The 12,992-nt window shown below is 34.5% G+C and overlaps 1 protein-coding gene across 2 annotated transcripts; it reads left to right on the top strand.

Annotated features, from left to right (window-relative positions):
- The first annotated feature begins 2,437 nt into the window (after positions 1 to 2,437).
- Positions 2,438 to 12,127, top strand: LOC7487856 (probable phospholipid-transporting ATPase 8). 2 transcript variants are annotated; one of them, XM_002298486.4, is made up of 11 exons: positions 2,438 to 3,154; positions 4,646 to 5,970; positions 6,911 to 7,021; positions 7,111 to 7,387; positions 7,622 to 7,710; positions 7,787 to 7,895; positions 7,968 to 8,177; positions 8,283 to 8,408; positions 9,516 to 9,614; positions 10,149 to 10,340; positions 11,226 to 12,127. In XM_002298486.4, exons 1-11 carry the CDS (start codon positions 2,768 to 2,770, stop codon positions 11,736 to 11,738), a joined length of 3,438 nt encoding a protein of 1,145 aa, XP_002298522.2. In that variant the 5' UTR covers positions 2,438 to 2,767; the 3' UTR covers positions 11,739 to 12,127. The 2 variants fall into 2 exon arrangements, with proteins under 2 accessions (XP_002298522.2, XP_024456200.1); XM_024600432.2 differs by having other exon boundaries at positions 10,149 to 10,246; positions 11,226 to 11,467.
- The last annotated feature ends 865 nt before the right edge of the window (positions 12,128 to 12,992 follow it).

Genomic DNA, 12,992 nt, shown 5'->3' with positions numbered 1-12,992 from the left:
CGACCCCTCTCTTCGTCTGCAGTCAGTCTCTTGGGGAGCCCTTGCCACCCGGGGCGGGGATTAGTCTGGGCGAAGCCTGGGATACCCTGGTTCACACCAAAAAAAAAATAAACTAGAAAAATACATGAATTAATAAATACAAAAAAAGTAATTAATACTAATTAAATATTAAAACGAGAAGTTAGTCTTCTATCCTTTTTATTTTAAACATTCCATTCATTTTATCTTAAAGGCGAAATGTTGTTGCTAATAACAAATTATTTCAATTTTTATAAAAATCTCATATAAATATAGTTAATTCATATAAAATATAAGAGAAATAAAATTTGATACAAATCAAATTAATTTCTTTGAAGTATCATGCAATTTAAAAAATAGAAAAAAATAAAAAACTAGGCGTGTATGCCTAAGGTCGGAAGCTCGAGTTTGCTCTTGTGTTTGTATTTTCAACATGTTTGTTCGTGTATTTTTTAAGGTAGACGATACATTGTCAGCTGCCTATCATTGATTAGACTTTTTTCAATCATTTTGACGATAAAAAAAATCATTCTTCATGTTTTTGGATTTCAAATATCTAATTTTCAGCTTGTTTTTTAGGGCCTGTTTGGGAGCGTAGTTGCGGTTACTTTTCAAAGTGTTTTTCATGCCGAAATGCATCAAAATGATATTTTTTTTAAAAAAATTATTTTTAAAATCAGCGCATCAAAACGATCCAAAACATAAAAAAAATTAATTTTTAGCAAAAATAATTTAAATTTTTTTGGAAACGCCGCTCTCTTGCTTGAAAACACTTCAAAAACATCTTATATACCTAAAAAAACTAAACAACACCAAAACACGCCAAAATCACTCTAAAAAAAAAAAAATCAAACCAAAATACACAAAACAAAACATGATATATTTTTTATGTCATGTTTATAGGGAAAAACACTTCCATTGAATTCCTCTCGAGAAGAATAATTCATTAACTTAAAAATCTTTCTTTTTTATGATTGAACTATGACCAACCAACAACTTCCCTGTTTTCATGTAATATTCTATCTTCTTTTCAAATATAAAAACGGAAAAATGAGTAAAATGAATTTTGGAATCAAAATCAAAATTCTAAAAATTTTGAGATTGACCACACTTTGTATTTGTATTTTACACTATTGTCTTGTCATTTAATTTTGTCCTTTTATTATAATTTTCAATATTATCTCATAGAATTAGGTAAAAAAAAATTAAAAAAAAAATGTTTAAGAGTGAAATAAAAATAAAAATAAAAAATTGCTACACATGGTAAAGTAGCTAGGTTAAATCCCGGTTCTTTGAGTAGTTTGTATAATCTTCTAATTTTTTTAATGGGCATTTGACAAAACCCAATATGATAAAGGTAGATATAAAGTTTCTTGATAAATAAATGGAGATAAGTACAAGTAACATGTGTATTTCTTGAAAAATTTATATTTTTAAATAAATATGTTATTAAATTGATACTTTAATTATTTACATTTAACCATGTATGAGAGTTAACGATAAATCTCAACATTTATATAGATTTAAAATTAAAATTTTTTTCTTGAATATTAAACATTAAATATTAATTGTGAATGAAAAAAATTATGATCTCTTATTAATTGAGAAACTCCCTAATCCACCCCAAACCTGATAGAACAATTTTTTTTCTCACTCTACTAATATGAAACATGAAAAAAAAAAAAATCATCCCAAACTTGCACACCTAGTCTATTTATTTTTTAATAAGATGACTTTATTTTAAATAAAAATTCAAAAACAATAATTAAAGTTGACCTGCTCAATTCATGTGTTATCTAGATGATGTAAAATTAACTTGAAATGAAATCTAATTTGAACTATTAGAGTTTGGCAAATTATAAGTTATTTTATTTATTAAGTTTTTAAAAGTATAATAACTTTTATTTTTAAATGCATTTTAAAAATATATTTCACTGGAAAATATATTAAAATTAATGATTTTTTAGTATTTTTTTATAATTTTAATATACTAATATGTAAAAAACATATGAAATAATTATTATAATATATTTTTAAATAAAAATATATTTTAAAAAACACTCTACATAAAAATATATTTTAAAAAACATCTTATATGGAAAAACAAAACACATAAACCCGGCCGGTATAATAACTATGGGTTTAGCATGCCTATCCTGTTTGGATTTGACTGAAATAATGGAAACTTTCATTAATTAAAATCAAATACACAACAGTGTTATGTTATGGAATTTGCAGTTACATTTGATTTGAGAAGCATGCAGTGTAAATAAATCCTCCACGTGCCAGACAAAACATGCTGTGAAATCTACTAGCGGCCAAAAACACCTGTCCACGCTCTAATTTTCCTCTTTCGAGCCCACTTTGCTTATTAAAGCGGCAAAGCTAACTACTACTAACAAATTTCACATCTCTCTGTTTGTCTCAATGTACAAGTAAGAGATCTCTCTCGCCTCTATTGAAAGTAAGGAATTTTCAATAGAAGCACGTAAGGAATTTTCTACTTTCCGTGCATGTAAGAATTACAAGCATATTGAGCTTGTTTGCGTGTCAATCGTTTGCTTGCTAGTTCCTTTTTCTCTCTCGAAGATTCATCAAAAAGAGTAGAATAACGGGTGTCTATATCTTGTGTTTTGGTTGTTTATAATAGTTATGACATTAATGTGGATATATACTTAGGGGGAGTTGATTTGTTCTCATTTTCTTTCTGGGAAAATTAAAGGGGCACAATTGAAGATTAGGCCACAAAATGACTATGAGAGAGGGCTTGCATTTTAGCAAGTTATTACCATTCTCGTGCTTTAAATCTCAGCCTAGTGAAAATCATGGTCTAATTGGGCAAAAGGGATACTCTAGGGTGGTTTATTGCAATGACCCTGATAATCCAGAGGCTATTAAGCTTAATTATAGGGGAAATTATGTATCAAATACCAAGTATACTGCGCTTAATTTTATTCCAAAGTCTTTGTTTGAGCAGTTTAGGAGGGTTGCAAATTTTTACTTTCTTGTTGTAGCTTGTGTTTCGTTTAGTCCTTTAGCCCCCTATACGGCACCTAGTGTTGCTGTACCTCTGCTTGTGGTGATTGGAGCCACCATGGCCAAAGAAGGTATCGAAGATTGGAGGCGAAGAAAGCAGGTAATTTTGCTTTTTCTCCCTCCCTCTCTCTTTTTTTTTCATTTCTTTGCACCCTGTGGTTGTTGGTGTGCTGTGCATTTCTTTGTGCGGGCTTTAATGATGAAGTGAACTCAAAGTTTTGGTTCCCCTGTTGAGAAATTGCAGTCTGCATAGTCTTAGACCATCTAAGATTTATTCTGACACATGAGTATAATTTGTATAGGATATGAGGATCAATGACTGTAGAGGCCCTTTTCAATTATGGATTAGGATTGAGAAATTAAATGTTATATTTATCTGTTTAAATTCTAGAAAGCAAATATATACATTTAGTTAAAACTGTTAACTAGCTTCATTTGCTTATTTATTATTGTTGTTTCTGAAGACTATGTAACTGAGTTTTTTCTTGTTTCTCTAGTAATGATATCCTTCTTCTTCTTCTTCTTCTTCTTTTCATGGATGACTTTTAAACTTAGAATCTTGCTTGAGCTCCTTCTTCACCCCTTGACTAACTAAGCAGTGGCCCTAGCACCATTGATCTTTCATAGAAATTGAAAGAAGAGTTGGATATTTATATACTTTGAAAGTGCAACAAGCAGCCTTGTTGAAAAGAAACACATTGCATTTTGTGATGGAGAAAATGAAATAGGGAGAGACTATTTCAGTGGCATTCTAGCTTACATAATTCCACCCACAAACTTTGGTCCCAAATTCACAGGGGTCAGCTCTTTGGATTCTTTTCCATTGTAACTGGTATCACGAGACAAAAGTTATATGCATAGTTGCAGAATATTTATGAGGTAAATTTTTTGTATATTCTTCTAGTGCCTATTGTTCTCCTTAAATCAAGATATCAAGAGTTGTATTTGATCTACTTTTGGATCTGTCAGACAAGTTATGATTATGGCATTGCTGGTTGCTCTGGTGCTAGTTAGTTCCTCGACAGTCATACATGGTTCAAGATTTATATGCATCACAATGTAATAGCTTCTTAGTTACATAGCATACATACATTTCTAAACTAACAGTCCTTTTATAAATACCCTTTCAGATAACAAATTCCTTGCATCTTTTTAGCATTGGTGCTCTGTCAACAAATTTATTATTTAAGACTTCAGTTTCTTGTCATCAGTTGTGCATATTTATATATATAATCCACCATCCTACCCTGCCAGTTTCCACACATAATTTGGGGTGGCATCTGGGTGTGGGGGAATAAATACATGCCTTCAAATGCCTTCATTCAATATGTGCATATTTATATGTTTAAACCACCAGTTTATGTAATAATGGGTTGGTTTTTTTTTTTGGTATTATTCAAACGCTGATTATAAACTTGCATGCTGGCTAAATCCATTTTTTTCTTGTAATTTTCACTTGGTTCATATGTGTTCTCATTCAATTTACCAGGCTCCATCAAATTGTTGTACTGTTATTGCATGTGTTCATCCCTTCCAAAAAACAATTCCTCAGTGATTCATTCATACTAGACTGATCTTTGAATGGTTTCAGGATATAGAGGCTAACAATAGAAGGGTCAAAGTGTATCATAAAAATTCTACCTTCCATGAGACCAGATGGAAGAAACTCCGAGTTGGAGACATTGTTAAGGTGTCCAAGGATGAGTATTTTCCTGCTGATCTGCTTCTGCTTTCATCAAGCTATGAGGATGGAATTTGTTATGTTGAGACCATGAATCTTGATGGAGAGACTGATTTAAAATTGAAGCATGCCTTAGAGGTGACATCCTCCCTACGTGAAGAAGAATCCTTGAAGAAATTTATGGCCATGATTAAGTGTGAGGACCCGAATGAGAAGCTTTATTCCTTTGTTGGAACATTGTACTATAACGGATATGATTACCCACTTTTACCTCGGCAGATTCTTTTAAGAGATTCCAAACTCAGGAACACTGAATTCATCTATGGTGTGGTTATTTTCACGGGACATGACACAAAAGTGATGCAGAATGCAGTAGATCCCCCCCCTTCTAAGAGGAGTAAAATTGAGAGGAGAATGGACAAGATAGTTTATCTCCTTTTCAGTATGTTGGTTTTGATATCATTTATTGGATCAATATTTTTTGGAATTGAGACTACGAAGGATTTTAGAGGTGGGAGATTTAGAAGGTGGTATCTTCGACCAGATGACACAACTGTGTTTTTTGACCCCAAAAGAGCACCAATATCTGCATTTTTTCATTTCTTGACAGGACTTATGCTGTATGGATATCTGATACCAATATCATTGTATGTGTCAATTGAAATTGTAAAGGTTTTACAAAGCATTTTCATTAACCAAGATCAGGATATGTACTATAAGGAAACCAACAAGCCTGCACAAGCACGCACATCTAATTTGAATGAGGAGCTTGGGCAGGTTGAATACATAATGTCTGACAAAACTGGTACATTGACATGCAACTCAATGGAATTTGTCAAATGTTCTATAGCAGGAGTTGCTTATGGCTATGGTATGACAGAAGTAGAAAGGGCCGTGGCGAGGATAGCAGGTGACGGGCCACTGGAAGCTGATGATACTAGAAACTCAGGAAATTCAATCAAGGGATTCAACTTCAGAGATGAACGTATAATGAATGGAAAGTGGGTTAATGAACCTCATTCAGATGTCATACAGAAGTTCTTCCGAATTTTAGCAGTCTGCAACACAGCAGTTCCTGAGAGAAACAAAGAAACAGGTGAAATTTCTTATGAAGCCGAATCCCCAGATGAAGCAGCCTTTGTCATAGCTGCAAGGGAGATTGGCTTTGAGTTGTTTAAAAGGAAACAATCAAGCATATCATTGCATGAGTTGGTTAATGGTGAAAAAGTTACCAGGTGAGCTTTTCAGGTACAATGTGTTACTTCATTTCCATCCATGGTAATTAGGATAAAAAATTGTTAAGTTATCTTGTTCCATCCAAACATAGTCGCCTCTGAACAAATTCTATTGATTTTGCAATTTGCTTCAAATTAGAGATACTGAAGTTTATTGATTATGTTATCTTTAATTATGCTGAAAAGTCATTCATTGGAAGGAAAATTACATCCTTTTTGAGCTGTGTGACATTTGATTCCTTGGTCACCTCCCCCAATGAGTTATCAGCAGGATAAATCCGTTTCTACTTTAGTTCGACGTTTTTTAACTTGTCCTTTTCATTTCCTTGCACCAAGGTTGTCAAAATTGTCTTTTAGACATTTCTGTCAACTTGATCCTACTGTAAAAATCTATAAACACAAGAAAAAGGTGTCCTTCCTATTTCCAAGAAAAAGATGTGTTTGCATAACTATTGAATTCTGAAAGCCTACTTCAAAATGGGATGATGGATAGTCCAGATTGGGAATTTATAAACTTCCTACGCCTTTACTATAGGTTGCTATCTAAAGAAGTTTAGGTGCTGAATACATAAGGTTCATGCAATAAAGATTGAAGTAAATTTCAGCGGTTTGCTTTTCTTTTTCTTTTTCTTTTTTTTCCTGGAAGGCATAAATCTTCTAACTACTAGAACAGTGGGAATATGTATCCATATTACTGTTGTGTCTGATACATGTTATCAAACACACCCTGTTTGCCCATGCACATACTGTATCTCTCTCTGGAGTAATCTCTCTATCTCTCTCTGGTGTAATCTTTCTATCTCTCCAGAAAAGAAAAATTGTTCAGCGTACACCAAATTTCTTTAAATGAGGAGTTAAATGGAAATCATTCAAATTTAGGCATCACATCTATGGTTCCTTTTATATATACATTTCATGTGACTGAGTTTATATATTCCAGAGTCTACCAGATACTTCAAATCCTAGAGTTCAGTAGTTATCGCAAAAGGATGTCTGCAATTGTAAGAACTATGGAGAACAAGATATTGCTTCTTTGCAAGGGTGCAGACAGGTTTGGATCTTGATGCAGAATGACCTAATAATAGAGTTTATGAAGCACACAACTAAAATCATGTTTTTCTTTTATTTTTCTATATATAGTGTGATTTTTGAAAGGCTCTCATATGAGGGGCGACTATTTGAGGCTAAAACCAAGGAACACGTAAAAAAGTTTGCTGAGGCAGGTTTACGGACCATGTTACTTGCATATCGTGAGCTTGGTGAAGGTGAGCACAAAGAATGGGCAGCTGAATTTTCAAATGCCAAAGCAAATGTAACTGCATACCGAGATGTGTTGATGGATGAAATTGCTGATAAGATTGAAAGGGATTTAATTCTTCTTGGCGCTACAGCAATTGAGGACAAACTACAAAAAGGGGTATGTACCGAACTTAAAAAATGCATTACCTAGATAAATTGTCATTTTTAGCTGTTTTGGCCCATGCCTATTTACTCTGCCATTGTTTGAAGTGTTGTAAACTGTCTCATCCAGTAGAAAAGAAGAAGGTATCCCATAACCAAACCGAAAGCTCAAATCATTATTTAGGGAGACTTAATTTTTCATAAATAATTTTGTTGATTGATAAGAACTGATATTATTCTTTCATGTTAGGTTCCAGAGTGTATTGATAAGCTTGCAAAGGCAACAATTAAAATATGGGTTTTAACTGGAGATAAGATGGAAACTGCTATAAATATTGGGTATGGCGTGAAGCTTGTAACCAAATGATTTTTTTTGGGGGGTGTTTCCACATTATAACTATCATGATTTTTACAGGTATGCTTGTAGTCTACTAAGAGAAGGGATGAAACTGATTATCATCACACTAGACTTGCCAGAAATTAAAGCCCTGGAAAGGCAAGGGGACATGGAGGCTATTTCTAAGGTATAGGATTCTAGAAAGTGGATTAATTTATTTTTCAGATTCTGCAAAGTCTGAAATATTTTATCATGTCAGGCTTCTTTTCAAAGTGTTCAAAAGCAGTTAGAAGATGGAAAAATTCAAGTTGATTCTGCTAAAGAAGGCCGAAATGAGTTTGGTTTGGTGGTTGAGGGGAAGTCCTTGGCTTTTGCGCTGGACAACAAGCTGGAGAAGAATTTTTTGAATCTTGCACTTGCTTGTGCTTCTGTTCTATGTTGTCGGTCCACTCCCAAACAAAAAGCTCTTGTAAGCATCATAATCATGCTCATTTTAATGATTTGTTTGCTAAAAATTGACATTTTTTGTTGCAATTAATGTAAAAAATCTAAGAAGAGTATAGAAGATATGCAGGTCACGAGACTGGTGAAAATGGATTCTAGTAAAACAACATTGGCAATTGGTGATGGGGGGAATGATGTCAGCATGCTTCAGGAGGCTGATATTGGAGTTGGCATTAGCGGTGTTGAAGGAATGGAGGTCAATATTACATATTCTTTAAAAAATCCACATGTGTGGTTAAATTTTTTCTATTCTCAATACCATTCAGAATTTAAGCTTAAATTCCATTTACTTGATATAGCTCCACAACATATTATCTTTGATGCCATCCCTTGTCAATTAAATAGATGTGTGTTCCATGTTAATATGGCATCAAAAATATTTATTATGGACTATGAAATACTAGCTTTCTTTTTCTGATATTAGCTCTATGTGTAACTGTTATGCATGAATTTGTGCTGACTTGTCTATTTTCATTTTAATCTTGAAGTTCTTAACCATTTCTTATGGCTGTTTAAAGTGGTAATACAAGCTCGGTTGTGGCATGATGTTGTTACAAGTTTTGAGTGTGAGGAAAGATCTGGTGACTGATCCATTGGGTTTAGAACTCAAAATTAAATGGTTCAACCTGTGGTTTAGATCTCCTTCCCTAGGATCTTTGTTTTGTGGGACCAGAACTCCATGACTTGGCCATTAAACAGCTTTCCATTTAGCAATTTCCTTCTTCAAATCTTCAGCTTCAGCAAAGTACTCAATATATGAAAAGTTCAGCTTTAGATTTCATAAAATTAACTAGAGAAATTGAGCTTTGGCGGAGTCCATTGCTTGATGGTTACGAATATGCAGTTTAATCATCTGTATGTCAAGTTGGTGACGTTATTTCCTGTCTATTTATCTCCTCACAAGCTTGATCATAGGTGGCCATAGAAACCTTTTGTATTGTTGAAAAGGAACAAATTTTTTGCTGTCTAAAAACCAGATCATGTGGAAAAAGGGAATGAGTGGGCGAGATTTGCTTAATTGATGCTATTGTTTCCTTCTCTGTCACATAATAAATTCCCCTTCCCATGTACCCTTGCCTCTGACTTCTCCATTTGCAAACTATCCCACATATTGTTCCTGTTGCCATTTCTAGTATTAACAGTTGCATTGCTTTTTTAAGTTGCAATCCTCATCTCAAGGCATTAACTATTTCCTTGAACAAATACCACTGTTATAGTCCTCCCATCCATGATCTCTATTGAAACACTTCTCAAAATCAACTCATGACCTACTTACTGATTTCAGCTATTTCTTCAACTGCAGGCTGTGATGTCAAGTGACTTTGCAATTGCTCAATTTTGTTTTCTGGAACGGTTATTGCTGGTACATGGCCACTGGTGCTACAGGCGAATAGCAATGATGGTAAAACTGTTTGTTCCCAAGTCATTCTCATCTTTCTAGAAGTGCATGTTAAATATATGGAGAAATGAAAATCACATTTCCCTTTGCAATCAGCTTTTTGTCATGCAATTAGAGGTTTTATGCTGTTCGTCATTTGTGCTTTTTTGGTTTTTGTTCCAAGAATATAATTCCTTCAAAAGAAAACGAGCATTTGGCATTATGTGTCTCTGCACATTATGGAGAGATTTTAAAATGTTGGCCAACCAAGGAACTTGAAACTCTTGCATCCATCTTTACATTGTCATTTAGAGAAAAGGAATCCATATAGGCGGTCCAGAACTTGGGCTTAATTGAACTGAATTTCTTGCCATAATTTGTTTTATAGTAAACAATCAGGATCACATTAGTTGAAGAGGTAATTGCAATATTTTAGGAGAGCTAAACAAAATGTGGGGAGGCTATTCCATCCAAGTTGTAAAATGTAAAATTGTCAATTAAATGGCTGTTTTAGCTAATTAGTGTGTTGCTGCGTGTTTTTTGTTTGGGTGGATGCAGGTATGCTACTTTTTCTACAAGAACATCACATTTGGGTTTACTTTGTTTTGGTTTGAGGCCTATGCTTCTTTCTCTGGTCAGCCAGCGTATAATGATTGGTACATGTCATTCTACAATGTATTCTTCACTTCGCTTCCTGTAATTGCTCTTGGTGTTTTTGATCAGGATGTTTCTGCACGGCTTTGTCTCAAGGTAGGGAATTCTTGCTATATAATATCGGGCACATGTTAACAGAAAGAGGAAGAAAATGTCTAGACTTGGGAAAATCCAAATAGCCTTGACTACTGAATCTCAGGAATGCAGTAGTATGCTATAAGAAACAGAAAAGGACTATTAGAATCATTAATATTTGTGTCTTATATATAGATACAAGAACTAGCTTCTTTGTCGGGTAAAGGAAGGTGTCTGAATTAGAAACATGCTAGGAGGATAACCAAATAGCATCTTTACATTTTCTAAAAAGAAACTGGAGATTTGTGATTCTTACAATTAAAAAAATTGGGTTTGACATAGGTAATTTCCTCTGACACTGCTTTTCTTTATTAGACTGTCAATGACATAGCATTAATTTTGATACACTTTCTTGCTGATTTTTTTCCTCCGAGTTGCCTGCTTCTGGAAACCTTAGTGACACCAATATTCTTCTGACATTTTGCTTCCCACATACTACCATAATATGCAATTTCAATTTCATAATTGATAATTTGGAACAAGTCCATTGGATTTATTTGCTTCACACCTCATGTACTATACTTTCATTATTAAGATGGTATCTGGGATTTGATCAAGTTCTGGTGGAATGGCTTTGTTACTGTTCATCCCCCCCCCCTCTCAGAATGACTTAACCCCTTGAAACCGATGCAAATGTAAAAGTATTAAGATGCACATTCTAAAAAATACGAGGGTATGAATATGCAGGCATGCAACAGTGAGCAACTGGAGTGGAAATTTATGCTACAAACTCCATTTATTAGCACATAATTGAATACTTTTTTTCAATAGTCAATACTTTCAAATGTTACCTCTATGACTGTAGATCAGAAGGCCTTTGTTGACTGTAGATCATCTTTTTTACAGTATCCTTTGTTATATAGAGAGGGAATCAAAAACATCCTCTTCAGCTGGCCCCACATCCTTCTTTGGATGTGTAATGGAGTTCTTACTTCCATAATTATCTTCTTCTTCACCATCAATTCCATGATCAATCAAGCCTTCCGGAGAGATGGTCAAGTTGTTGACTATGAGATCCTTGGGGCGACGATGTATACTTGTGTAGTTTGGGCCGTAAATTGCCAAATAGCACTCTCTATCCATTACTTCACCTGGATTCAGCACTTCTTCATCTGGGGAAGCATAGCTTTCTGGTATATATTTATGGTGATATATGGTTTTCTTCCACCCGGAGTATCTACAACAGCACATAAGGTTTTTGTGGAAGCCTGTGCACCCAGTATTCTATATTGGCTTGTCACTCTTCTTGTTGTTATTTCGACGCTGCTACCATACTTCTCATACAGGGCATTTCAATCTCGATTTCTACCCATGTACCATGATGATTTAATTTCAGTCAGAAGGAGGCCACGAGGCTGAGATTTCTGATGAGCCAGGAGCTGGGAAAAAAAAATCAAAACAGATCATGCAAAGGAAATTCCGAGGCAGAGAAACGTCTCATGAAAATGTGTATTTGCAGCTGCCAACCGGGGTCAACTCAGGTGGCCTTATGCTTCCCCCCCCCCCCCCCCCACGTTATAAATATACAGTGGCAGGTAAGATTGTAGGTGGGAGTGTATGTATATGAAGATTAGACAAGGGCAAACATCAACTTCTTCACCCATGCTTTGAACTATCTCGTTCCTAATTTGTTCATGGTTATAAACATTTCTGTATAGTTTTTGATTGGGTTTGTTGGTTTTACGTTCTTCAGATGGTGCATGCATGATTCGAGGTGTGAAACCGATATATTATTTTTGTTTCATTTATTTCTTTGTTTAATAACGGGGCCGCAGCCAAGGTGAGGCCGTCCTAGCTGCATCAGAATGGAAAAAGGATACCCGCAGTGATTATAAAGAACATGTAAGCCAATATGAAAACCATGACTCGTGGGCAAAAAAAAAAAAAACAGCATGATAGTTTCCTTGACGACATCTGCGATCTCTCTTTCCAGAACTAATGGATTCACAAGTAAAGATTCTCTTGTACAGCTAAAAGCATGCGGAATTCTGCTTTGCGCTCGTCAGCCTCCCAAGCAACTTGAAGACTACATAAAGCACCCAACAACTCTGCTTTTAGTGAAAAACAGCACCCTATATTTGCAACAAAACCTTCCAACCACCGCCCACAAGCATCTCTGACCACGCCACCGGCTGCTGCCAGATCTGAGTTGCCTCTACTCGGTCCATCTGTTAGGCTACAGCCTAACAGGTTCAATCTAAGAAAAAAAAGAAGATACAAAAATTGTTACATCTTTCATTACATGCCTTTCTCATTCTTTATTCCAGCTTATATACAAGCTTCTGGATTATTGCTTATAGTTGATACCTACTGCCAGATTTAGGTGCTGTTTTATAAAAATTTGTTTTTTTTTGTTTAAAATTAGTTTTTTTTTTTATGTTTTCAGATCGTATTGATGTCAAAAATAATTTTTTAAAAAAATAAAAAAAATATATTATTTTGATGTATTTTCAAATGAAAAACGATTTGAAAAACAATTATTACCACACCCCTTAACTACTAACTATTGTAACTAACCATAACTAACTCTGACAACCCAACTAGCTAATCTTCCACGGGCTAAACTTCTATCATTCCTCCATTGCAACTACTTTGCATTTATCACATGTTAAT

Source organism: Populus trichocarpa, chromosome 1 (assembly GCF_000002775.5).
Source record: "Populus trichocarpa isolate Nisqually-1 chromosome 1, P.trichocarpa_v4.1, whole genome shotgun sequence".
NCBI lineage: Eukaryota > Viridiplantae > Streptophyta > Magnoliopsida > Malpighiales > Salicaceae > Populus > Populus trichocarpa.
The sequence above is the reverse complement of the archived record's forward strand: the minus strand, read 5'-3'. Positions and strand labels throughout refer to the sequence as shown.

Excerpts from the sequence above, each read along its gene's own strand:
- LOC7487856 (XM_002298486.4), top strand. The coding sequence starts at position 2,768 with ATGACTATGAGAGAGGGCTTGCATTTTAGCAAGTTATTACCATTCTCG. Across the intron at positions 8,409-9,515 it reads GCGGTGTTGAAGGAATGGAG|GCTGTGATGTCAAGTGACTT; the intron begins GTCAATATTACA and ends CTTCAACTGCAG. Across the intron at positions 9,615-10,148 it reads ACAGGCGAATAGCAATGATG|GTATGCTACTTTTTCTACAA; the intron begins GTAAAACTGTTT and ends GGGTGGATGCAG.